The 26,916-nt window shown below is 45.0% G+C and overlaps 1 protein-coding gene across 3 annotated transcripts; it reads left to right on the forward strand.

Moving 5' to 3' along the window:
- Positions 1–2,898: 2,898 nt before the first annotated feature.
- Positions 2,899–26,075, forward strand: LOC109878773 (uncharacterized). Of its 3 annotated transcripts, none has more exons than XM_031814745.1 (18): positions 2,899–2,949; positions 13,041–13,150; positions 13,346–13,512; positions 13,614–15,669; positions 15,753–15,926; positions 15,991–16,164; positions 16,325–16,498; positions 17,006–17,052; positions 17,189–17,744; positions 18,284–19,059; positions 19,674–19,711; positions 20,698–20,762; positions 20,895–21,109; positions 21,298–21,557; positions 21,702–21,827; positions 22,671–22,800; positions 23,309–23,338; positions 24,584–26,075. In XM_031814745.1, the coding sequence occupies exons 2-18, from the start codon at positions 13,080–13,082 to the stop codon at positions 24,916–24,918; spliced, it is 5,394 nt and encodes a 1,797-aa protein (XP_031670605.1). In that variant the 5' UTR covers positions 2,899–2,949; positions 13,041–13,079; the 3' UTR covers positions 24,919–26,075. The 3 variants fall into 3 exon arrangements, with proteins under 3 accessions (XP_031670605.1, XP_031670604.1, XP_031670603.1); XM_031814744.1 differs by having other exon boundaries at positions 22,668–22,800; positions 24,584–26,069; XM_031814743.1 differs by lacking the exon at positions 2,899–2,949 and having other exon boundaries at positions 12,344–13,150; positions 22,668–22,800; positions 24,584–26,069.
- Positions 26,076–26,916: the final 841 nt, after the last annotated feature.

The raw sequence follows: 26,916 nt of genomic DNA on the forward strand, positions 1-26,916 counted from the left end.
TTGCTCCAGAAGCCTTTCTGTTCACCTTCACACTCCTGGGCCAGACTACACTCAATCATATGACCCACTGAAGAGATGAGTCTTCAGTAAAGACTTAAAGGTTGAGACCGAGTTTGCGTCTCTCACATGGGTAGGCAGACCATTCAATAAAAATGGAGCTCTATAGGAGAAAGCCCTGCCTCCAGCTGTTTGCTTAGAAATTCTAGGGACAATTAGGAGGCCTGCGTCTTGTGACCGTAGTGTACGTGTAGGTATGTACGGCAGGACCAAATCAGAGAGAGAGGTAACTGGCAGCTACTTTTCATTATTACACAACGCAAAGAGAGACTATGATCACATCTGTCACATTGACACATCACACCTCAAGTATAAAATACTAGGCTCCTGTAAATTGCATTGCAATGTGTGAGGTCTACCGTTGATATGGAGTCATACAGGGCCTTCGGAAAGTATTCAGACCCCTTGACTTTTCCCACATTTTGTTACGTTACAGCCATATTCTAAACTGGATTACATTGTTTCCCCCCCCTCCCCCCTCATCAATCTACACACAATACCTCATAATGACATCACAATACCCCATAAATGACATCACAATACCCCGTAATGACATCACAATACCCCATAATGACATCACAATACCCCATAATGAAAAAGCAAAAATAGGTTTTTAGAATTTTGGGCAAAATAATTTGGGGTATGATCCAAGGCTGTGTTGCAGCCGGCCGGGAGCTCCAAAGGGCGGTGTAGGTTAGGAGAATTAACATATCAGGTTAGGAGAATTAACATATCAGGTTAGGAGAATTAACATATCAGGTTAGGAGAATTAACATATCAGCTTAGGAGAATTAACATATCAGGTTAGGATAATTAACATATCAGGTTAGGAGAATTAACATAGTATGTTAGGAGAATTAACATATCAGGTTAGGAGAATTAACATAGCAGGCTAGGATAATTAACATAGCAGGTTAGGAGAATTAACATATCAGGTTAGGAGAATTAACATATCAGGTTAGGAGAATTAACATATCAGGTTAGGAGAATTAACGTAGCAGGTTAGGAGAATTAACGTAGCAGGTTAGGAGAATTAACATAGTAGGTTAGGAGAATTAGGTTAAGGTTATAAAAAGTGTTAGGGTTAGCTAAAATGCAACAAATTTCAACTTTTGACGTAAATTTGACAAAAGCTGTATCCCTTCTAGCCATGACCTGTTTCCTCCGACACATTGGTAGTTCTGACTTCCGGGTAAAGTGAGCAGCGTTTTAAGAAATGTATGTATTTAAGGACACACCTCAGGTATTGTTACCCCTCCCACCTCAGGTATTGTCACCCCTCCCACCTCAGGTATTGTCACCCCTCCCACCTCAGGATTGTCACCCCTCCCACCTCAGGGATTGTCACCCCTCCCACCTCAGGTATTGTCACCCCTCCCACCTCAGGTATTGTCACCCCTCCCACCTCAGGTATTGTCACCCCTCCCACCTCAGGTATTGTCACCCCTCCCACCTCAGGTATTGTCACCCCTCCCACCTCAGGTATTGTCACCCCTCCCACCTCAGGTATTGTCACCCCTCCCACCTCAGGTATTGTCACCCCTCCCACCTCAGGTATTGTCACCCCTCCACCTCAGGTATTGTCACCCCTCCCACCTCAGATATTGTCACCCCTCCCACATCAGGTATTGTCACCCCTCCCACCTCATATTGTCACCCCTCCCACCTCATATTGTCACCCCTCCCACCTCATATTGTCACCCTCCCACCTCATATTGTCACCCCTCCCACCTCATATTGTCACCCCTCCCACCTCAGGTATTGTCACCCCTCCCACCTCAGGTATTGTCACCCCTCCCACCTCAGGTATTGTCACCCTCCACCTCAGGTATTGTCACCCCTCCCACCTCAGGTATTGTCACCCCTCCCACCTCAGGTATTGTCACCCCTCCCACCTCAGGTATTGTCACCCCTCCCACCTCAGGTATTGTCACCCCTCCCACCTCAGGTATTGTCACCCCTCCCACCTCAGGTATTGTCACCCCTCCCACCTCAGGTATTGTCACCCCTCCCACCTCAGGTTTGTCACCCTCCCACCTCAGGTATTGTCACCCCTCCCACCTCAGGTATTGTCACCCCTCCCACCTCAGGTATTGTCACCCCTCCAACCTCAGGTATTGTCACCCTCCCACCTCAGGTATTGTCACCCCTCCACCTCAGGTATTGTCACCCCTCCCACCTCAGGTATTGTCACCCTCACCTCAGGTATTGTCACCCCTCCCACCTCAGGTATTGTCACCCCTCCCACCTCAGGTATTGTCACCCCTCCCACCTCAGATATTGTCACCTCTCCCACCTCAGGTATTGTCACCCCTCCCACCTCATATTGTCACCCCTCCCACATCAGGTATTGTCACCCCTCCCACCTCATATTGTCACCCCTCCCACCTCAGGTATGTCACCCCTCCCACCTCAGGTATTGTCACCCCTCCCACCTCAGGTATTGTCACCCCTCCCACCTCAGGTATTGTCACCCCTCCCACCTCAGGTATTGTCACCCCTCCCACCTCAGGTATTGTCACCCCTCCCACCTCAGGTATTGTCACCCCTCCCACCTCAGGTATTGTCACCCCTCCCACCTCAGGTATTGTCACCCCTCCCACCTCAGGTATTGTCACCCCTCCCACCTCAGGTATTGTCACCCCTCCCACCTCAGGTATTGTCCCCAAGATAAAGCAAAGCAATGCGACAAAACAACAATGGAATCAACAAACATACAGTCAATAACAGTCACATGCGTCATAGGGTGATATAAAGTAAACCAACTGGTTCCTGCAGAGAGAGGAAGTGTTTCAGGGAAATACTTATATATACTTGGTACCGTGACTCTCCCTTCAGACAGCAGGATGGAGAGCAGGGCTCAACACAGAGGGGAGAAATCAGACCACTACTGTAAGTTGCTGTCGTGTGTGTGTGTGTGTGTTGTAACATAATTCTTCATGTGGCTATAAGAGGAGGGCAGTAATGAGAGATAATCGACAGGCTAACAACACAGTAACAGGTTTAAACCGGTGTGAACTGGTTTATCTATTAAGGAACGTGAGGTTAAACAGCGGTTGCAGAAGTGTGTCAAATGAAACGTACTGGTATGAGGCTGGGCTGCTTCTTCTAACAATCCGGTGACCTATGTCCCAATCATCTCCCCTTCCTCCTAAAGTGTGCACTTTGTTCACTAAATTTCACTGATTATAAATAGACCAGGCGATATGTGAAAATGATGTTCACTTTGGTGTAAAAGAATGAAACTTGGTCCACTTGTACAGTTTGGGACACAACACTTTGGTGTAGACATCACCTTTTCTCTGTGTTGTCATGTTTGGTTCAGCAGATATGGGAAATGAATTGTCAGTTATGGTGGAATGGAAAATGGACACCGGGAGGCAGGTAGTCTAGTGGTTAGAGGAGGCAGGTAGTCTGGTGGTTAGAGGAGGCAGGTAGCCTGGTGGTTAGAGGAGGCAGGTAGTCTAGTGGTTAGAGGAGACAGGTAGTCTAGTGGTTAGAGGAGGCAGGTAGTCTAGTGGTTAGAGGAGGCAGGTAGTCTAGTGGTTAGAGGAGGCATGTAGTCTAGTGGTTAGAGGAGGCAGGTAGCCTGGTGGTTAGAGGAGGCAGGTAGCCTGGTGGATAGGGGAGGAAGGAAGCCTAGTGGTTAGAGGAGGCAGGTAGCCTGGTGGTTAGAGGAGGCAGGTAGCCTAGTGGTTAGAGGAGGCAGGTAGCCTGGTGGTTAGAGGAGGCATGTAGCCTAGTGGTTAGAGGAGGCAGGTAGTCTAGTGGTTAGAGGAGGCAGGTAGCCTGGTGGTTAGGGGAGGCAGGTAGCCTGGTGGTTAGGGGAGGCAGGTATTCTAGTGGTTAGTGGAGGCAGGTAGCCTAGTGGTTAGAGGAGGCAGGTAGTCTAGTGGTTAGAGGAAGCAGGTAGCCTAGTGGTTAGAGGAGGCAGGTAGCCTGGTGGATAGGGGAGGAAGGAAGCCTAGTGGTTAGAGGAGGCAGGTAGCCTGGTGGTTAGAGGAGGCAGGTAGCCTGGTGGTTAGAGGAGGCAGGTAGCCTAGTGGTTAGAGGAGGCAGGTAGTCTAGTGGTTAGAGGAGACAGGTAGCCTAGTGGTTAGAGGAGGCAGGTAGCCTGGTGGTTAGAGGAAGCAGGTAGTCTAGTGGTTAGAGGAGGCAGGTAGCCTAGTGGTTAGAGGAGGCAGGTAGCCTGGTGGTTAGAGGAGGCATGTAGCCTAGTGGTTAGAGGAGGCAGGTAGTCTAGTGGTTAGAGGAGGCAGGTAGCCTGGTGGTTAGAGGAGGCAGGTAGCCTAGTGGTTAGAGGAGGCAGGTAGCCTAGTGGTTAGAGGAGGCAGGTAGTCTAGTGGTTAGAGGAGGCATGTAGTCTAGTGGTTAGAGCGTTGGGCCAGTAACCAAAAGTTTGCCAGATCGAATCCCCGAGCTGATAAGGTAAAAATCTGTGGTTCTGCCTCTGAACAAGGCAGTTCCTAGACCAGTTAACCCACTGTTCCTAGACCAGTTAACCCACTGTTCCTAGACCAGTTAACCAACTGTTCCTATACCAGTTAACCAACGGTTCCTAGACCAGTTAACCCCACTGTTCCTAGACCAGTTAACCCACTGTTCCTAGACCAGTTAACCCACTGTTCCTAGACCAGTTAACCCACTGTTCCTAGACCAGTTAACCCACTGTTCCTAGTCCAGTTAACCCACTGTTCCTAGTCCAGTTTACCCACTGTTCCTAGACCAGTTAACCCACTGTTCCTAGACCAGTTAACCCACTGTTCCTAGACCAGTTAACCCACTGTTCCTAGACCAGTTACCCACTGTTCCTAGAACAGTTAACCCACTGTTCCTAGTCCAGTTAACCCACTGTTCCTAGTCCAGTTAACCCACTGTTCCTAGTCCAGTTAACCCACTGTTCCTAGACCAGTTAACCCACTCTTCCTAGACAGTTAACCCACTCTTCCTAGACCAGTTAACCCACTCTTCCTAGACCAGTTACCCCACTGTTCCTAGACCAGTTACCCCACTGTTCCTAGACCAGTTAACCCACTGTCCCTAGACCAGTTAACCCACTGTTCCTAGACCAGTTAACCCACTGTTCCTAGACCAGTTAACCCACTGTTCCTAGACCAGTTAACCCACTGTTCCTGACCAGTTAACCCACTGTTCCTAGACCAGTTAACCCACTGTTCCTAGACCAGTTAACCCACTGTTCCTAGACCAGTTAACCCACTGTTCCTAGACCAGTTAACCCACTGTTCCTAGACCAGTTAACCCACTGTTCCTAGACCAGTTAACCCACTGTTCCTAGACCAGTTAACCCACTGTTCCTAGACCAGTTAACCCACTGTTCCTAGACCAGTTAACCCACTGTTCCTAGACCAGTTAACCCACTGTTCCTAGACCAGTTAACCCACTGTTCCTAGTCCAGTTAACCCACTGTTCCTAGACCAGTTAACCCACTGTTCCTAGTACCAGTTAACCACTGTTCCTAGACCAGTTAACCCACTGTTCCTAGACCAGTTAACCCACTGTTCCTAGACCAGTTAACCCACTGTCCCTAGACCAGTTAACCACTGTCCCTAGACCAGTTAACCCACTGTCCCTAGACCAGTTAACCCACTGTTCCTAGACCAGTTAACCCACTGTTCCTAGACCAGTTAACCCACTGTTCCTAGACCAGTTACCACTGTTCCTAGACCAGTTAACCCACTGTTCCTAGACCAGTTAACCCACTGTTCCTAGACCAGTTAACCCACTGTTCCTAGTCCAGTTAACCCACTGTTCCTAGACAGTTAACCCACTCTTCCTAGACCAGTTAACCCACTCTTCCTAGACCAGTTACCCCACTGTCCCTAGACCAGTTAACCCACTGTCCCTAGACCAGTTAACCCACTGTCCCTAGACCAGTTAACCCACTGTCCCTAGACCAGTTAACCCACTGTCCCTAGACCAGTTAACCCACTGTCCCTAGACCAGTTAACCCACTGTCCCTAGACCAGTTAACCCACTGTCCCTAGACCAGTTAACCCACTGTTCCTAGACCAGTTAACCCACTGTTCCTAGACCAGTTAACCCACTGTTCCTAGACCAGTTAACCCACTGTTCCTAGACCAGTTAACCCACTGTTCCTAGACCAGTTAACCCACTGTTCCTAGACCAGTTAACCCACTGTTCCTAGACCAGTTAACCCACTGTTCCTAGACCAGTTAACCACTGTTCCTAGACCAGTTAACCCACTGTCCCTAGACCAGTTAACCCACTGTCCCTAGACCAGTTAACCCACTGTTCCTAGTCCAGTTAACCCACTGTTCCTAGACCAGTTAACCCACTGTTCCTAGTCCAGTTAACCCACTGTTCCTAGACCAGTTAACCCACTGTTCCTAGACCAGTTAACCCACTGTTCCTAGACCAGTTAACCCACTGTCCCTAGACCAGTTAACCCACTGTCCCTAGACCAGTTAACCCACTGTCCCTAGACCAGTTAACCCACTGTTCCTAGACCAGTTAACCCACTGTTCCTAGACCAGTTAACCCACTGTTCCTAGACCAGTTAACCCACTGTTCCTAGACCAGTTAACCCACTGTTCCTAGACCAGTTAACCCACTGTTCCTAGACCAGTTAACCCACTGTTCCTAGTCCAGTTAACCCACTGTTCCTAGACCAGTTAACCCACTCTTCCTAGACCAGTTAACCCACTCTTCCTAGACCAGTTACCCCACTGTCCCTAGACCAGTTAACCCACTGTTCCTAGACCAGTTAACCCACTGTTCCTAGACCAGTTAACCCACTGTTTCTAGACCAGTTAACCCACTGTTCCTAGACCAGTTAACCCACTGTTCCTAGACCAGTTAACCCACTGTTCCTAGACCAGTTAACCCACTGTCCCTAGACCAGTTAACCCACTGTCCCTAGACCAGTTAACCCACTGTCCCTAGACCAGTTAACCCACTGTTCCTAGACCAGTTAACCCACTGTTCCTAGTCCGTCATTGAAAATACGATTTTTTTCTTCACTGACTTGCTTAAAATAAAGGTACAAATAAAATGATCTCCTTCATCCTACAGTGTTTTCACAATGGCTCCATATCTGAAAAAAGGTCATGGCTCCAAAATGTGCAAGTATACCAAGTTTCATGCTTTATAAAAAAAAAAGTGAACATTTCACCTAAAATTGGACAGAAATTGTACTAAAAGGAAACATATTAGTGGAGAGGCGTGATGTCACAAACAGACAGGCTGCCAGGGAGATCCCACTCCTTCAGAAAGTAAACAGACCGGCTTCAGCTGTAAGTATGGTGATGCAGACAAGTTTGCTATAAGGGGAACTGCTGGCCAATGAGGTGGAACTTTGGCTTGGAACCATGACGCTGACACCAGAGTGATACATCCAGGTGTTGTATTTACATAAACTGCTTTAGTTAGAAAGGGAATGAATCAAATCAAATCAAATGTATTTATATAGCCCTTTGTACATCAGCTGATATCTCAAAGTGCTGTACAGAAATCCAGCCTAAAACCCCCAACAGCAAGCAATGCAGGTGTAGAAGCACGGTGTCTAGGAAAAACTCCCTAGAAAGGCCAGAACCTAGGAAGAAACCTAGAGAGGAACCAGGCTATGAGGGGTGGCCAGTCCTCTTCTGGCTGTGCCAGGTGGAGATTATAACAGAACATGGCCAAGATGTTCAAATGTTCATAAATTACCAGCATGGTCAAATAATAATAATCACAGGCAGAACAGTTGAAACTGGAGCAGCAGCACAGCCAGGTGGACTGGGGACAGAAAGGAGTCATCATGCCAGGTAGTCCTGAGGCATGGTCCTAGGGCTCAGGTCCTCCGCGAGAGAGAAAGAAAGAGAGAATTAGAGAGAGCATACGTAAATTCACACAGGACACCGGATAGGACAGGAGAAGTACTCCAGATATAACAAACTGACCCTAGCCCCCCGACACATAAACTACTGTAAATACACAGGGGATAATGGGTCAGATCGGCAACACCTGGAGGGGGGTGGAGACAAGCACAAAGACAGGTGAAACAGACCAGGGTCTGACAAGGGAAGGGACCAAGTTGCAGCGTGGTGATATTGGTACATTTCCTTTATTATAAATGTCGCCAACAAAAACAAGAACAAAAAAAAAGAATGTGATGCTTACTAGGGCTATACAGGCCACTAAACAAAGACAACTACCCACAACTAAGGTGGAAAAACAGGCTGCCTAAATATGATTCCCAGCTGTCCCTGATTGAGAACCATACCCTGCCAAAACATAGAAACAGAAAACATAGAAATAAAGAAACTAGAATGCCCACACTAGTCACACCCTGGCCTAACCAAAACAGAGAATAAAAGCCTCTCTATGGCCAGGGCGTGACACAAGGTCTGTTTTATGATACATGAATTAAGGTTAGACTGACAACCTGACAGGGTTGGTCTATAACATCACCTATTCTATGGAAACATACAGACAATCACATTGGATAATGTTTCCTCCACATAAGAAACACCTAACACAAAGTCTTAGTTTCTTAGTAACTGTCTAAATGGAGGAGTAGGTAAAGAAATGAGAGACTATAGACTGTCTGAATGGAGGAGTAGGTAACGACATGACAGATTATAGACTGTCTGAATGAGGGAGTAGGTAAAGACATGACAGATCATAGACTGTCTGAATGGAGGAGTAGGTAAAGACATGGCAGATTATAGACTGTCTGAATGGAGGAGTAGGTAAAGACATGGCAGATTATAGACTGTCTGAATGGAGGAGTAGGTAAAGACATGGCAGATTATAGACTGTCTGAATGGAGGAGTAGGTAAAGACATGGCAGATTATAGACTGTCTGAATGGAGGAGTAGGTAAAGACATCAAATCAAATCAAATGTATTTGTCACATACACATGGTTAGCAGATGTTAATGCGAGTGTAGCGAAATGCTTGTGCTTCTAGTTCCGACAATGCAGTAATAACGAACAAGTAATCTAACTAACAATTCCAAAAAAAACGACTGTCTTATACACAGTGTAAGGGGATAAAGAATATGTACATACGGATCTATGAATGAGTGATGGTACAGAGCAGCATAGGCAAGATACAGTAGATGATATCGAGTACAGTATATACATATGAGATGAGTATGTAAACCAAGTGGCATAGTTAAAGTGGCTAGTGATACATGTATTACATAAGGATGCAGTCGATGATATAGAGTACAGTATCTACGTATGCATATGAGATGAATAATGTAGGGTAAGTAACATTATATAAGGTAGCATTGTTTAAAGTGGCTAGTGATATATTTACATCATTTCCCATCAATTCCCATGATTAAAGTGGCTGGAGTAGAGTCAGTGTCATTGACAGTGTGTTGGCAGTAGCCACTCAATGTTAGTGGTGGCTGTTTAACAGTCTGATGGCCTTGAGATAGAAGCTGTTTTTCAGTCTCTCGGTCCCAGCTTTGATGCACCTGTACTGACCTCGCCTTCTGGATGACAGCGGGGTGAACAGGCAGTGGCTCGGGTGGTTGATGTCCTTGATGATCTTTATGGACTTCCTGTAGCATCGGGTGGTGTAGGTGTCCTGGAGGGCAGGTAGTTTGCCCCCGGTGATGCGTTGTGCAGACCTCACTACCCTCTGGAGAGCCTTACGGTTGAGGGCGGTGCAGTTGCCATACCAGGCGGTGATACAGCCCGCCAGGATGCTCTCGATTGTGCATCTGTAGAAGTTTGTGAGTGCTTTTGGTGACAAGCCAAATTTCTTCAGCCTCCTGAGGTTGAAGAGGCGCTGCTGCGCCTTCCTCACGATGCTGTCTGTGTGAGTGGACCAATTCAGTTTGTCTGTGATGTGTATGCCGAGGACCTTAAAACTTGCTACCCTCTCCACTACTGTTCCATCGATGTGGATGGGGGGGTGTTCCCTCTGCTGTTTCCTGAAGTCCACAATCATCTCCTTAGTTTTGTTGACGTTGAGTGTGAGGTTATTTTCCTGACACCACACTCCGAGGGCCCTCACCTCCTCCCTGTAGGCCGTCTCGTCGTTGTTGGTAATCAAGCCTACCACTGTTGTGTCGTCCGCAAACTTGATGATTGAGTTGGAGGCGTGCGTGGCCACGCAGTCGTGGGTAAACAGGGAGTACAGGAGAGGGCTCAGAACGCACCCTTGTGGGGCCCCAGTGTTGAGGATCAGCGGGGAGGAGATGTTGTTGCCTACCCTCACCACCTGGGGGCGGCCCGTCAGGAAGTCCAGTACCCAGTTGCACAGGGCGGGGTCGAGACCCAGGGTCTCGAGCTTGATGACGAGCTTGGAGGGTACTATGGTGTTGAATGCCGAGCTGTAGTCGATGAACAGCATTCTCACATAGGTATTCCTCTTGTCCAGATGGGTTAGGGCAGTGTGCAGTGTGGTTGAGATTGCATCGTCTGTGGACCTATTTGGGTGGTGAGCAAATTGGAGTGGGTCAAGGGTGTCAGGTAGGGTGGAGGTGATATGGTCCTTGACTAGTCTCTCAAAGCACTTCATGATGACGGATGTGAGTGCTACGGGGCGGTAGTCGTTTAGCTCAGTTACCTTAGCTTTCTTGGGAACAGGAACAATGGTGGCCCTCTTGAAGCATGTGGGAACAGCAGACTGGTATAGGGATTGGTTGAATATGTCCGTAAACACACCGGCCAGCTGGTCTGCGCATGCTCTGAGGGCGCGGCTGGGGATGCCGTCTGGGCCTGCAGCCTTGCGAGGGTTAACACGTTTAAATGTCTTACTCACTTCGGCTGCAGTGAAGGAGAGACCGCATGTTTTCGTTGCAGGCCGTGTCAGTGGCACTGTATTGTCCTCAAAGCGGGCAAAAAAGTTGTTTAGTCTGCCTGGGAGCAAGACATCCTGGTCCGTGACTGGGCTGGGTTTCTTCCTGTAGTCCGTGATTGACTGTAGACCCTGCCACATGCCTCTTGTGTCTGAGCCGTTGAATTGAGATTCTACTTTGTCTCTGTACTGGCGCTTAGCTTGTTTGATAGCCTTGCGGAGGGAATAGCTGCGCTGTTTGTATTCAGTCATGTTACCAGACACCTTGCCCTGATTAAAAGCAGTGGTTTGCGCCTTCAGTTCCACACGAATGCTGCCATCAATCCACGGTTTCTGGTTGGGGAATGTTTTAATCGTTGCTATGGGAACGACATCTTCAACGCACGTTCTAATGAACTCGCACACCGAATCAGCGTATTCGTCAATGTTGTTGGCTGACGCAATACGAAACATCTCCCAGTCCGCGTGATGGAAGCAGTCTTGGAGTGTGGAGTCAGCTTGGTCGGACCAGCGTTGGACAGACCTCAGCGTGGGAGCTTCTTGTTTTAGTTTCTGTCTGTAGGCAGGGATCAACAAAATGGAGTCGTGGTCAGCTTTTCCGAAAGGGGGGCGGGGCAGGGCCTTATATGCGTCGCGGAAGTTAGAGTAACAATGATCCAGGGTCTTTCCACCCCTGGTTGCGCAATCGATATGCTGATAAAATTTAGGGAGTCTTGTTTTCAGATTAGCCTTGTTAAAATCCCCAGCTACAATGAATGCAGCCTCCGGATAAATCGTTTCCAGTTTGCAGAGAGTTAAATAAAGTTCGTTCAGAGCCATCGATGTGTCTGTTTGGGGGGGGATATATACGGCTGTGATTATAATCGAAGAGAATTCTCTTGGTAGATAATGCGGTCTACATTTGATTGTGAGGAATTCTAAATCAGGTGAACAGAAGGATTTGAGTTCCTGTATGTTTCTTTCATCACACCATGTCACGTTGGCCATAAGGCATACGCCCCCGCCCCTCTTCTTACCAGAAAGATGTTCGTTTCTGTCCGCGCGATGCGTGGAGAAACCCGCTGGCTGCACCGCTTCGGATTGCGTCTCTCCAGTTAGCCATGTTTCCGTGAAGCAGAGAACGTTACAGTCTCTGATGTCCCTCTGGAATGCTACCCTTGCTCGGATTTCATCAACCTTGTTGTCAAGAGACTGGACATTGGCAAGAAGAATGCTAGGGAGTGGTGCACGATGTGCCCGTCTCCGGAGTCTGACCAGAAGACCGCTTCGTTTCCCTCTTTTTCTGAGTCGTTTTTTTGGGTCGCTGCATGGGAACCATCCCGTGGCACTGGTTGTAAGGCAGAACACAGGATCCGCATCGCGAAAAACATATTCTTGGTCGTACTGGTGGTGAGTTGACGCTGATCTTATATTCAGTAGTTCAGTAGTTCTTCTCGGCTGTATGTGATAAAACCTAAGATGACCTGGGGTACTAGTGTAAGAAATAACACGTAAAAAAACAAAAAACTGCATAGTTTCCTAGGAACGCGAAGCTGTCTTGACAGATTATAGACTGTCTGAATGGAGGAGTAGGTAAAGACATGACAGATTATAGACTGTCTGAATGGAGGAGTAGGTAAAGACATGACAGATTATAGACTGTCTGAATGGAGGAGTAGGTAAAGACATGACAGATTATAGACTGTCTGAATGGAGGAGTAGGTAAAGACATGACAGATTATAGACTGTCTGAATGGAGGAGTAGGTAAAGACATGACAGATTATAGACTGTCTGAATGGAGGAGTAGGTAAAGACATGACAGATTATAGACTGTCTGAATGGAGGAGTAGGTAAAGACATGACAGATTATAGACTGTCTGAATGGAGGAGTAGGTAAAGACATGACAGATTATAGACGGTCTTGGTTCGTCAGTAACTGTCTGAATGGAGGAGTAGGAAGTGGACTGAGGATATTCTGATGATTGTTTGACTTAATTGCTGTTCTTGACTCTGTAGCAGTTGACTTTCCTAACTCTGTAGAGGCCAAAGTCTTTGGTTTAACTCCCTCTCTAGGGTTAATGTTTACAGAACATGCATTGCTGTTTTATCAGGGTACAAAGGTCTGCCTACCTCACACAGGATACCAGCCTTCAGTTAGACATGTTCTCTGCTTGTGCTGGTTGATACTAACAATGCTCAGAAATATTGACTGTTCTGTTAGTTCATATTGTAGCTGAGTGAGCTGTGACTTACATCTAAAATGAGTCTCTCTGGGGAGAGAGAGGAGGAGACCACTGCCTCTAAAATGACTCAAGACACCAGTTCTGAGAGGTAAGAGATTAATTGTAAAATGTACAGTTCTTTTAAAGATATAAAATGTATTTTTGAGTCCTAAAATCTAATGACCAATTGCAGACTGTAGCTTTAAAAAATAAACATCAGGACTTCTAGAAGTTCCACTATACAATTGCTAAAATGAAGTAGATGAGGTATTGATGAGGTGATCTGTCTGCCTGTTTTGTTCAGTGTCCAGAAGCCCAGAGTAGAGTCACCTACAACCAGCCTGCTATCAATGAAGAGTGATCAGCCACCTGCTTTCAGCCAGGAACCATTACCAGATGACAATAAGGAAGTGGAGAGTTTGGACAGTGAGGATGTATTAAAGATCACACACAACCTTCTGGACAGAAGAAGTAAGACTGTGTTTCATACAATATTACAAAGAATGGTACAAAAGCCCTTAGAAAACACACACATTAACTTATGAGTCCCAACTCTCATTGTTTTCCTACAGGTCAAACTCTGCTGACAGTCCAACAAGACATTAAGGCTAAACTGAAACACCGGTATCAACACATATCTGAAGGAATTGGACACCATGGAAACCAAAGTCTGTTCAAGGACATCTACACAGAGCTCTACATCACAGAGGGTGGAAGTGGAGGGCTCAATAATGAACATGAGGTTAGACAGATAGAGATGGCATCCAAAAAACAAACCACACAAGAGACATCAATCAAATGCAACGACATCTTCAAGACGTTACCTGTACAAGACAAACCTATCAGAACTGTGCTGACCAAAGGAATCGCAGGCATTGGAAAAACAGTCTCTGTGCAGAAGGTCATCCTTGACTGGGCAGAGGGAAAAGCAAATCAGGACGTTCTTTTCATGTTTCCTCTTCCTTTCCGTGATCTGAACCTGAAAAAGGACCAATACAGTCTGATGCAACTTCTTTCCCACTACTTCCCAGAGCTGAAAGAGATTGACAGCATTGAAGATGGTGAAACCAAAACTGTTTTCATTTTTGATGGTCTGGATGAGTGTCGACTTCCTCTAGACTTCAAAAACAATGAGAAGTGCTGTGATGTCACGAAGCCAACCTCAGTGGACGTGCTGCTGACAAACCTCATCAAGGGGAATCTGCTTCCCTCTGCTCTCCTCTGGATAACCACACGGCCTGCAGCAGCCAATCAGATCTCTCCTGAGTGTGTTGACCAGGTGACAGAGGTACGAGGGTTCAATGATCCACAGAAGGAGGTGTACTTCAGGAAGAAAATCACAGATCAGAATCTGGCCAATGAAATCATCAAACACATGAAGACATCAAGGAGCCTCCACATCATGTGCCACATACCAGTCTTCTGTTGGATATCAGCCACTGTCCTTGAGATGATACTGAACAAGGCAGAGAAGGATGAAGTTCCCAAAACTCTGACCCAGATGTACTCACACTTCATACTCATCCAAATCATTGTGAAGAACAGGAAGTACAACAAAGTCACAGAGACAAACCCAAAGGAACTGTCTCAGTCAGACAAAGAGATGATCCTGAAACTGGCCAAGCTGGCTTTCCAACAGCTGCAGAAGGGCAACCTGATCTTCTATGAGGAGGACCTGAGAGAGTGTGGCCTTGACGTCACAGAGGCATCAGAGTACTCAGCATTGTGTACAGAGATCTTTAAAGAAGAATCTGGGCTGTACCAAGACAAGGTCTACAGCTTTGTGCATCTGAGCATGCAGGAGTTTCTAGCAGCAGTGCATGCATTAGAATCATGTCTGGGCAAGAAGGAAAATGTTTTCTCCCCCAAAGCAGTTACTGGTGTTGATGATGAGGAGGAGGAGGAGAATGATGAGGAGGAGGAGAAGGAGGGGGATGAGGAGGAGGAGGAGGAGAAGGAGGAAGATGAGGAGGAGAATGATGAGGAGGAGAAGGAGGAGAATGATGAGGAGGAGGAGAAGGAGGAAGATGAGGAGGAGAATGATGAGAAGGAGGAAGATGAGGAGAAGAATTATGAGGAGGAGATGGATGACGACAACAACGACGATGACGATGAGGAAGATGATGACAATGATGAAGAGAAGGAGTCTTTCAAATTGTCTGACTTACACAGGAGAGCAGTGGACCAGGCCTTGAAGAGTGAGAATGGACACCTGGACCTGTTCCTCCGCTTCCTTCTGGGTCTCTCACTGGAGTCCAATCAGAATCTGTTACGAGGCCTTCTGACACAGACAGGAAGTACAACACAGACCAATGAGAAAAGAGTTAAGAGAACAGTCAGGTACCTTTCAGACAAGATCGACGAAGAATCCTCACCAGAAAGGATCATCAACTTGTTCCACTGTCTGAATGAACTTGGTTCCAACTCTCTAGCTGAAGACATGCAGACCTACCTGCGATCAGGAACTCTTTCAGAAACAATACTAGAACCTGACCAATGTTCAGCCGTGGCCTACCTGTTACTGATGTCAGAGGAGGTGCTGGAGGAGTTTGACCTGAAGACATACAACACATCAGAGAAAGGTTATCAAAGGTTGCTGCCGGTAGTGAAAACCTGCAAGAGAGCACTGTAAGTTCTGTTATTGAGTTGATGTATACAGTATCATTATAATGAAGGATTTGTATATCTAACAGATTATCTCCTCTCTCCAGACTGGATGGCTGTAAAGTCACATATAAATCCTGTGCGAGTCTAACCTCAGCTCTGCAGACACCAAACTCCCCCCTGAGAGAACTAGACCTCAGCAACAATGACCTGGGAGACAGAGGAGTGGAGCTGCTCTGTTTTGGACTAACCAGTCCACTCTGCAACATACAGACACTAGTGTGAGTTAAATATCTTCAGTATGTTTTAAACAATTGTAAAATCATGTTCTCTACTCCCATCTAGTCTTGGTCACTGTGGTCTGACAGAGGGTTGCTGTTCAGATCTGGTCTCAGTCCTGAGTTCACCCAACTCACAACTGAAGCAACTGGAGCTGAGAGACAATGACCTGCAGGACTCAGGAGTTACACTGCTGTCTGCTGGACTGGTGGATCCAGACTGTAAACTACACACACTGGGGTAAGTACAGCTGTTTCAGTCAGGTCGGTACTGAGTAATTCAAATACTCTGAAAATCTGTTTCATGTCAATGTTTGTGTCATGGACACATGTATTGGTGACCTACAAGATGATTGACACCAGTACACCAACCTAGACAGCTGTTGTGTGTCTCTCTGTAGGTTGTCTGGCTGTCTGGTCACAGAGGAGGGCTGTGCTGCTCTGTCTTCAGCTCTGAGGTCAAACCCCTCCCACCTGAAAGAGCTGGACCTGAGCTACAATCACCCAGGAGACTCTGCAGGGGGACTGCTTTCAGCTGCTCTGGTGGATCCCACATATAAACGGATGAAGCTGAAGTAAGTCAGAATAGATGTCCTAATAGTGTGAGCAGCGGTTGTGTCATATGTAGTGTAGTAGGGTCAGTAACATGAGGACATGATAGTAGAATTAAGGTTAAGAATTAAGTTTACTCAGCAGGCTGAGCACTCCAACACAGCATACATCATCACCACATGAATACTCTTCTTCTGCATCTTTGATATCCTGTTGGAATTGTACTCTGTTCTGTATGCAGCAGGTAGGATAGAATACCTGTATGTCTCTAGTAATGAATTGTACTCCGTTCTGTATGCAGTAGGTAGGATAGAATACCTGTATGTCTGTAGTAATGATTTGTACTCCATTCTGTATGCAGTAGGTAGGATAGAATACCTGTATGTCTCTAGTAATGAACTGTACTCCGTTCTGTATGCAGTAGGTAGGATAGTAATGAACTGGGATAGTGCACCAGGACACAACAATGTGGTTTAAATGTTGACTGCTTTATTAGGTCTTTGTCAGTCAATAACCTGTTTCTCCTACAGTGTGGATCATGGTGGAGAGTGCAGGCTGAAATCAGGGCTGAGAAAATGTAAGTCTCTTCAATCCTAATTAACTGTATATTCAGAACTCTTGTAACATAGTAACTAATCAATACTTGTCCTGTTCCGACAAAACAACATTTTATATCAAGATGTGGTTTGATTAAACTCTCCTTTTGTCTACAGATGCCCGTCATCTCACCCTGGACCCAAATACAGCACACCCACACCTGATACTGTCTGAGGGGAACAGGAAGGTGACACGGGTGGTGGAGGACCAGCATTATGAAGACCATCCAGACAGATTTGACTGTCATCCCCAAGTTCTCTGCAGAGAAGGCTTATCTGGAGGTCGTTATTACTGGGAGGTGGAGAGGGATGGTGGCGTGGCTGTCATTGGTGTGGTGTACAAAGGAAAGAAGAGGAAGAGAGATGAAGATGACAGTAGGATTGGACACAATAGGGAGTCCTGGAGTTTAGTCTGTTCCCATAGAGGTTATCAATTTTACCATGATGGATTCAACAGAATCATCCCTGGTCCTGTTTCTAACAGAGTTGGAGTGTATCTGGACTGGCCAACTGGTACTTTGTCCTTCTATAGTGTGTCCTCCTCTTGTACACTGACACACCTTTACACAGAACACACCACATTCACTGAACCCCTCTATCCTGGGTTTGGCGTTTCCTCCTCCTCAGTGACCTCAGTGACCCTGCGTCAGATAGATGACCAACACATTCAAAGGTGGGTGTTTTAATGTGTTCTGTTGGACCTACAGACAGTTAGATTAGTAGTAGTGGTGTGTTTTAATGGGTTCTGTTGGACCTACAGACAGTTAGATTAGTAGTAGTGGTGTGTTTTCATGTGTTCTGTTGGACCTACAGACAGTTAGATTAGTAGTAGTGGTGTGTTTTAATGGGTTCTGTTGGACCTACAGACAGTTAGATTAGTAGTAGTGGTGTGTTCTGTTGGACCTACAGACAATTAGATTAGTAGTAGTGGTGTGTTCTGTTGGACCTACAGACAGTTAGATTAGTAGTAGTGGTGTGTTTTCATGTGTTCTGTTGGACCTACAGACAGTTAGATTAGTAGTAGTGGTGTGTTTTAATGTGTTCTGTTGGACCTACAGACAGTTGTTTTAGTAGTAGTGGTGTGTTTTAATGGGTTCTGTTGGACCTACAGACAGTTAGATTAGTAGTAGTGGTGTGTTTTAATGTGTTCTGTTGGACCTACAGACAGTTAGATTAGTAGTAGTGGTGTGTTTTCATGTGTTGGACCTACAGAAATAGAACTACAGACCATGGCGGAGAGAGTTGTATCAAGCCTGGACCTGAGGACACCAGAGACCATGGTGGAGAGAGTTGTATCAAGCCTGGACCTGAGGACACCAGAGACCATGGTGGAGAGAGTTGTATCAAGCCTGGACCTGAGGACACCAGAGACCATGGTGGAGAGAGTTGTATCAAGCCTGGACCTGAGAACACCAGAGACCATGGTGGAGAGAGTTGTATCAAGCCTGGACCTGAGAACACCAGAGACCATGGTGGAGAGAGTTGGACCAAGCCTGGACCTGAGAACACCAGAGACCATGGTGGAGAGAGTTGGATCAAGCCTGGACCTGAGAACACCAGAGACCATGGAGGAGAGAGTTGGATCAAGCCTGGACCTGAGAACACCAGAGACCATGGAGGAGAGAGTTGGATCAAGCCTGGACCTGAGGACACCAGAGACCATGGTGGAGAGAGTTGGACCAAGCCTGGACCTGAGGACACCAGAGACCATGGTGGAGAGAGTTGGATCAAGCCTGGACCTGAGAACACCAGAGACCATGGTGGAGAGAGTTGGATCAAGCCTGGACCTGAGGACACCAGAGACCATGGTGGAGAGAGTTGGATCAAGCCTGGACCTGAGGACACCAGAGACCATGGTGGAGAGAGTTGTATCAAGCCTGGACCTGAGAACACCAGAGACCATGGTGGAGAGAGTTGGATCAAGCCTGGACCTGAGGACACCAGAGACCATGGTGGAGAGAGTTGGATCAAGCCTGGACCTGAGAAAGGTGATTTAACTGATAACTGTTTTTAACTCAAAATAGTTTTAAAGCATTCATTATACTTGAGTCCCAGACAAGGAGCACAATCATGATCTATTTGGTCAAAACAAACTTAAAGGTAGAGTCAGCGACGTGACATAGATGCTCAACGTAAACAGCATAATGGGTCAATTTCTACAACAGCTAAGAGTGTTGGAGCGCTAAACTTCTCCGCTGTTTTGGTCCCATGGCGAACACTCAACCTCTCCGCTGTAAGAGAGTGAAAAGGACCGGTGCACATGGCAGATACTGTGTGAGAGAGAAGTCAGGCATCTTGCTCATCACAATATCTGTGGTGCTGCTCGTACAACATCATTTATCTGACTCTACCTTTAAGCTCTCATCCTAGGATCTACCAGAAATCAGGCCCCCAAACATCTACAAAACATGGACCAGAACGATGTTGTTTCCTGCTTCCACAAACATTAATTAATATAACACTAATGTCAGATTAGGGTATGCTAATGAGTGTACATTTTGAGACTGTTGCTCACTTATATTCATTTTTATAACAAGTTTAATTTAATAATTATTTATTCATTATTACATTGTTCATTTTAAATAACTACTTTTGACTTCAGGGATTCCTCAGAGCTGTAAGACTTGTGACCATGTTGAGGTAAGTCATAATGTCAATTCTTACTTTTACATACCTGCAGGAGTCAGGCACAGTCTCAAAGCCAGGTGTGTACTGATCAACCATTCATACTGGTATATAGACAGTCCGGTGTTCTGCTTTAGTAATATAAACACAGTCTCAAAGCCAGGTGTGTACTGATCAACCATTCATACTGGGATATAGACAGTCCTGTGTTCTGCTTTAGTAATATAAACACAGTCTCAAAGCCAGGTGTGTAGTGACCAACCATTCATACTGGGATAGAGACAGTCCTGTGTTCTGCTTTAGTAATAGAAACACAGTCTCAAAGCCAGGTGTGTAGTGACCAACCATTCATACTGGGATAGAGACAGTCCTGTGTTCTGCTTTAGTAATAGAAACACAGTCTCAAAGCCAGGTGTGTACTGACCAACCATTCATCCTGGGATATAGACAGTACTGTGTTCTGCTTTAGTAATATAAACACAGTCTCAAAGCCAGGTGTGTACTGACCAACCATTCATACTGGGATATAGACAGTCCTGTGTTCTGCTTTAGTAATATAAACACAGTCTCAAAGCCAGGTGTGTACTGACCAACCATTCATACTGGGATACAGACAGTCCTGTGTTCTGCTTTAGTAATATAAACAGAGTCTCAAAGCCAGGTGTGTACTGAGGTGTGTACTGACCAACCATTCATCCTGGGATATAGACAGTCCTGTGTTCTGCTTGTAGTCATGCAGGATTTTAGCTGGTGTCATATTTTGTCATTAGACAGTTTAATTGATAAATCACCAGCATTCCATGTAACATTGAATAAATACATTAGATGAGTTACTTTGGTTAATTGGCCAGTTTCCCAGACTCAGATTAAGTCTAGTCCTGGACCTTAAAGATCTTTCTATTGAAACTTCCATCGAGCATGCTGTAAGTCCAGCACTAGACTCAATCTGTGTCCAGGAAACAGGCCCCATATGTATTACTGACATGCTTGTCCTTGTTCAGGACTCCACACACTGGCTTCAGATTGAACCCTTGACTTCCACTGTCCAGGGAGTGACAATGTTCAGGTAAAATATCTACTTATAAAATTTCATTCCACTTGCTAGTGTATTTCCCCATTACCTTTGGGAATAGTCTTCTAATCCAACCTCTCCATTTGATGATTGACCCTCTCTACCACATCTTGTTGTTGCCCTCAGGCACAGGACACCTAAAGGGAGTTATGAGTGCACAGTGTCTGGGGTCCGCTGGCTGTGTGAGAGAGATGTCATTCTGAAGTATCACTTCAGGAACTGGGAACCCTACAGTCAACTTCTGAAAGACATGCAGTACACACAAGGTGGTCCATTGCTGGACTTCACTAAGAAGTTAGGTGAACTGGAGGAAGTTCATCTGCCACACTTTGTCTGTTTAGGTAAAACCATGTAGAAATAGTATTCAGAAAGACATTTCCATGTAGCTGAGTTTCACTTCCTCGATTAATGAATAAACTATTCTGTGAGTTTGAGTTTACTGTGATCTGGTACTGCATATTCTTTGTGTTTTAGTTGGATGAATAATTCAATATTTGTCTTTTTGTCTCCTTTGTATTGTGTTGTTCAGGGACCAACCCTTCCCTGAGGAATGAGATGAAGATTCTTCATGTAGAGGAACATGGAGTGTCTTTAGAGGAAGTGCATGAGGTCACCAGATTCCATGTTAAGATTCTCCATCCCAAGTTCTCACCTCTCTCTGTTATACTGAGCTATATATTTTCATGGAACGTAGATGTCCACTGTGAGCTGATGCTCTATCTGACAGTGAAAAGGGAAACATTAATTTCTCGCCTGTACCTGTTCCCCTGGAACCCCGGCCAAATACAGGTGAGGTATCATTATTATAGAGATGACCTTAACTAACCACTGGTGCAGTTTATGTTGACACTCATTAAATTAAGATAAGTGTGTTGCTAGTTTTCTGAATAATGTTTGAATAAGACTACATTGACTGGCTGGGTTGTTTCGCAGGCTGTGGAACAACAGGAAAGGTCTCAAGGGTCTTCAAGGATTCTCATCTCCAGACCAGAGCAGTCCTTCAAACTGAAGAGTTCCTTCAGACTGAACATTCCCTGTTCTACCTCCATCAATCCACAGGTACAGTTTCAGTAGAATGAGAACATGTCTATCCATGTTTCAGTAGAATGAGAACATGTCTGTCCATTGTTTCAGTAGAATGAGAACATGTCTGTCCATTGTTTCAGTAGAATGAGAACATGTCTGTCCATTGTTTCAGTAGAATGAGAACATGTCTGTCCATTGTTTCAGTAGAATGAGAACATGTCTATCCATTGTTTCAGTAGAATGAGAACATGTCTGTCCATTGTTTCAGTAGAATGAGAACATGTCTGTCCATTGTTTCAGTAGAATGAGAACATGTCTGTCCATTGTTTCAGTAGAATGAGAACATGTCTGTCCATTGTTTCAGTAGAATGAGAACATGTCTGTCCATTGTTTCAGTAGAATGAGAACATGTCTGTCCATTGTTTCAGTAGAATGAGAACATGTCTGTCCATTGTTTCAGTAGAATGAGAACATGTCGTCTGTCCATTGTTTCAGTAGAATGAGAACATGTCGTCTGTCCATCGTTTCAGTAGAATGAGAACATGTCTGTCCATTGTTTCAGTAGAATGAGAACATGTCTGTCCATTGTTTCAGTAGAATGAGAACATGTCTATCCATTGTTTCAGTAGAATGAGAACATGTCGTCTGTCCATTGTTTCAGTAGAATGAGAACATGAATCTGACATTTAAGTCACAGTTCTATGTATTGATCACTCTCTGTCACTCTGTCTCTCTCTCTGTCACTCTGTCTCTCTCTCTGTCACTCTGTCTCTCTCTCTGTGTCTCTCTCTCTTTCTCTCTCTCTCTCCAATTCAAATGGCTTTATTGGCATGGGAAACATATGTTTACATTGCCAAAACAATCTCTCTCCAGAAGATTCATCTCATACAAAGAGACACCACACCAAGCTTTTTCAGGGCGGTTGTGAAAATGACAGGGATTGACATTGAGATGGAGTTATTCAGTGATGATGAGAGGACAGTATGGAAAGAAAAAGTATCACGAGGTAGGAGCACATGCCAATTATTTCACCTTTATTTAACCAGGTAGGCTAGTTGAGAACAAGTTCTCATTTACATCTGTGACCTGGCCAAGATAAAACAAAGCAGTTTGACACAAACAAACAACACAGTGTTACACATGGAGTAAACAAACATACAGTCAATAATACAATAGAAAAAGTCTGTATACAGTGAGTGTAAATGAGGTTGGATAAGGGAGTTAAAGGCAATAAATAGGCCATAGTGGCGAAGTAATTATAATATAGCAATTAAACACTGGAATGGTAGATGTGCAGAAGATGAATGTGCAAGTAGAGATACTGGGGTGCAAAGCAGCAAGATAAATAAATAAATACAGTATGGGGATGAGGTAGTTGGATGGGCTATTTGTAGATTGGCTATGTACAGGTGCAGTGATCTATGAGCTGCTCTGACAGCTGGTCAATCATCACTTTGTACTTTAGTACCAGATGCTATTTAGAGTGATATAACCTCATGTTGTTTATCTTTCAGATGAATACATCTCTGACACCCGTTCAACTAGTAAGTAAACATGAGTTACAATGCATTCAGAAAGTATTCAGACCCCTTGAGTCCTGAGCACGTTTTCATCAAGGATCTCTGTACTGTTCTCCGTTCATCTTTCCCTTAATCCTGACTAGTCTCCCAGTCCCTCCCGCTGAAAATCATCCCCACAGCATGATGCTGCCACCACTGTCGGGATGGTGCCAAGTTGGCATTCAGAAAGTATTCAGACCCCTTGACTTTTTCCACATTTGTTACATTTTTTTTAAATGACAGACATTTTTGCAAATAAAAAAAACAGAGTTCAATCTTGGTTTCATCATAACATCATATCATTTAAGTGCCTTTTGGCAAACTCTAAGCGGGCTGTCATGTGCCTTTTATTGAGGAGTGGCCTCTCTACCATAAAGGCCTGATTGGTGGAGTGCTGCAGAGATGGTTGTCCTTCTGGAAGGTTCTCCCATCTCCACAGAGGAACTTGGTTTTTGCTCTGACATGCTCTGTCAACTGTGGGACCTTATATAGACAGGTGTGTGCCTTTCCAAATCACGTCCAATCAATTGAATTTACCACAGGTGGACTCCAATCAAGTTGTAGAAACATCTCAAGGATGATCAATGGAAACAGGATGCACCTGAGCTCAATTTCGAGTCTCAATGCAAAGGGTCTGAGTACGTATGCAAAAACCTGTTTTCACTTTGTCATTATGGGGTGTTTTGTGTAGATTGATGAGGGAAAACAAGTCTGTAACGTAACAAAATGTGGAAAATGTCAAGGGGTCTGAATACTTTCTGAATGCTCAAACCAATGGCAGGAGGGCCAGTCAACATGGTTTACTGTAGGACCTGGACTAGTCCTGATGATAAAAGACTGTCTTCAAGAACAATGACATCTCCTCCAGGACTTGATGTAGATTAACCTGGTTCTGAATGCCCCAATGACATCTCCTCCAGGACTTGATGTAGATTAACCTGGTTCTGAATGTCCCAATGACATCTCCTCCAGGACTTGATGTAGATTAACCTGGTTCTGAATGTCCCAATGACATCTCCTCCAGGACTTGATGTAGATTAACCTGGTTCTGAATGACCCAGTCTGTTTTTCTATGTCTGTGAACCCGTCCCTAAATGTGAATATGTGATATGTTCAGGTCGTTATTGTAAAAGATAATGTTTTCACAGTACTTTTATTTTAGGAGTCTGCTTCTAAATGACAGAAATGTACATGTACAAATGTAGTTATATTGTAACCTGACTCTCTCAGGTGCTGTGTCGGGGGCAGGAGGTCCGGCTGAGAGCAGTCTGACTGGTTCTGCAGAGCAGCAGCTGCGTTCTGTACGGACAGAGTTTGTGAAACGAGTATCAGGACCTGTCCTGAATGAACTGCTGGACGGACTCCTGCAACACACAGTCATCAACCAGGAGGAAATGGAGTCAGTGAAGGGGATCGCTGAGAGGGCAGAGAAGGCACGTGACATCATCGACATGGTGTTGAGAAAAGGAACTGAGTCGTGTTCCAGGATGATCAACCTTCTTGGGGAGCTGGACCACTGTCTTTGTTCACAGCTTCAGATCATCAGTGTTGGGGTACAAACCTAATGGTAGAATGGATAGCAACAGTGTTGGGGTGCCAACCTAATGGTAGAATGGATAGTAACAGTGTTGGGGTACCAACCTAATGGTAGAATGGATAGTAACAGTGTTGGGGTACCAACCTAATGGTAGAATGGATAGTAACAGTGTTGGGGTACCAACCTAATGGTAGAATGGATAGTAACAGTGTTGGGGTACCAACCTAATGGTAGAATGGATATTAACAGTGTTGGGGTACCAACCTAATGGTAGAATGGATTTGACATATTCCTATATCTCCATGGTAACCCCCTGAGCATGACCCTCGACCTTTACTGATCAGCCAAAGCTGTCCCAAATGGCATCCTATTCCCTATACAGAGCCCTATGGGCCCTGGTCTAAAGTAGTGCACTACATAGGGAATAGGGCCCTGGTCTAAAGTAGTGCACTATATAGGGAATAGGGCTCTGGTCTAAAGTAGTGCACTATATAGGGAATAGGGCCCTGGTCTAAAGTAGTGCACTATATCGGGAATAGGGCCCTGGTCTAAAGTAGTGCACGACATAGGGAATAGAGTACCATTTGGGACAGACAGAGACTCAAGACTGAGTGTTTAACAGTAAAAAAGAGATTGAGAAATGACAACAGAGAAGGTGGTTAAAAGTAGGGAGAGCCCTGATGGAGGGTTCTTTTGATTGGTACTGTATGTCTTGTGAATATGAATTATATACAGTCCCAGTCAAACGTTAGTCATTTAGTTGGTCAGTTTCTTTCTTTTTTTGGGTATTTTCTACATTGTAGAATACTAGCGAAGACATAAAAACTATGAAATTACACATATGGAATCATGTAGTAACCGAAAAAGTGTTAAACAAATCAAAATGGGCCCTGGTCTATATTTTAGATTCTTCAAAGTAGCCACTTTGCCTTGATGACATCTTGTCTTCTGATTATCTTGATCTCTGGCTCCCTCTTGAGTCATTTGTGTGTCTTAATTATTTTTTTCTAAACAGTGCGCTTAAAGCATCAGACAAGCTCAGTGCATAGACCTATAGTTGATTTAATTTAAACACAGACACACCCTATGTGGAAAAATCTGGTACATTTACAGAAGTGTTTATTGATGTGCAGAATCCCTGTCAAATACATGTAAATTAAAATAAATGTGTTCTGTCTGTATGTATCTATGTGAGTTGGTCTCTGATTACTGTGATTAGTTCAATGTAACGTCAAATACTATACATAATAATCAGTCTGTTTTGGGTCTGCAGAATCATTGTATATCATTGGTTACCCATCTTATCATGTAACCACACAGATGTGACTGTCTAGCTCAGCGGTTCCCAAACTTTCCCATTCCGGAGATCATCAAATCACCGTCAAAAGCTCTTGAGGACCACCATTCACTATTCACCTTTCACAGAGTCGCTGATATTTTTCCACATCAAATATATTGCCGGTCAAATTTTGTCAATAGATGTGAATGTATTTAGGCCTGTACAGCCCTATTATTATTATTGTAAACTATTTGCATTGTGAAAACAACGTAAAATTGCTTCTAATACCATTAACAGGTTAATACTCCATACTGTTATTGTTTTTTAAATAAAATACTACATTCTAAAAATAATTGCAGACCACTTGCACCACCCCCACGGACCACAGGTTGGGAACCACTGGTCTAGAGTCATTCAGCCAAACCTGATTGTTGTCACATTGCCCCCTCCTGGTAGCACTGCAAAACATCACCTAAATAAATCAAATCGTTAAATAAAATGAATTGCACTTGTACTAGATAGAATCTTAATTTATAGGCTGAATACTGGTATTAAGTGTATGATGTCTTTGCATGTTCATAAATATCAACAAATTAACATATAGGTGTTGAATCCGCCCACTGTTTATAAGGAAGCAGAGGAAAGGGTCTCTTATTGTAGCTCAATTAGTGCCGCTGCTACTTCGCTTCACCTCCATTCTGCCAGTAAGAAGACCTAGCAAGAAAAATAAGGCCCGTGACCTCGGAG

Source organism: Oncorhynchus kisutch, unplaced genomic scaffold, assembly GCF_002021735.2.
Source record: "Oncorhynchus kisutch isolate 150728-3 unplaced genomic scaffold, Okis_V2 Okis07a-Okis12b_hom, whole genome shotgun sequence".
NCBI classification, from domain to species: Eukaryota; Metazoa; Chordata; class Actinopteri; order Salmoniformes; family Salmonidae; genus Oncorhynchus; species Oncorhynchus kisutch.

Bases quoted from the DNA above. Each gene is read 5' to 3' on its own strand.
- LOC109878773 (XM_031814744.1), top strand. From the start codon at position 13,080: ATGAGTCTCTCTGGGGAGAGAGAGGAGGAGACCACTGCCTCTAAAATG. The intron at 13,151-13,345 runs GTAAGAGATTAA...TGTTTTGTTCAG, and splicing joins CAAGACACCAGTTCTGAGAG to TGTCCAGAAGCCCAGAGTAG. The intron at 22,801-23,308 runs GTAGGAGCACAT...TTTATCTTTCAG, and splicing joins GAAAGAAAAAGTATCACGAG to ATGAATACATCTCTGACACC.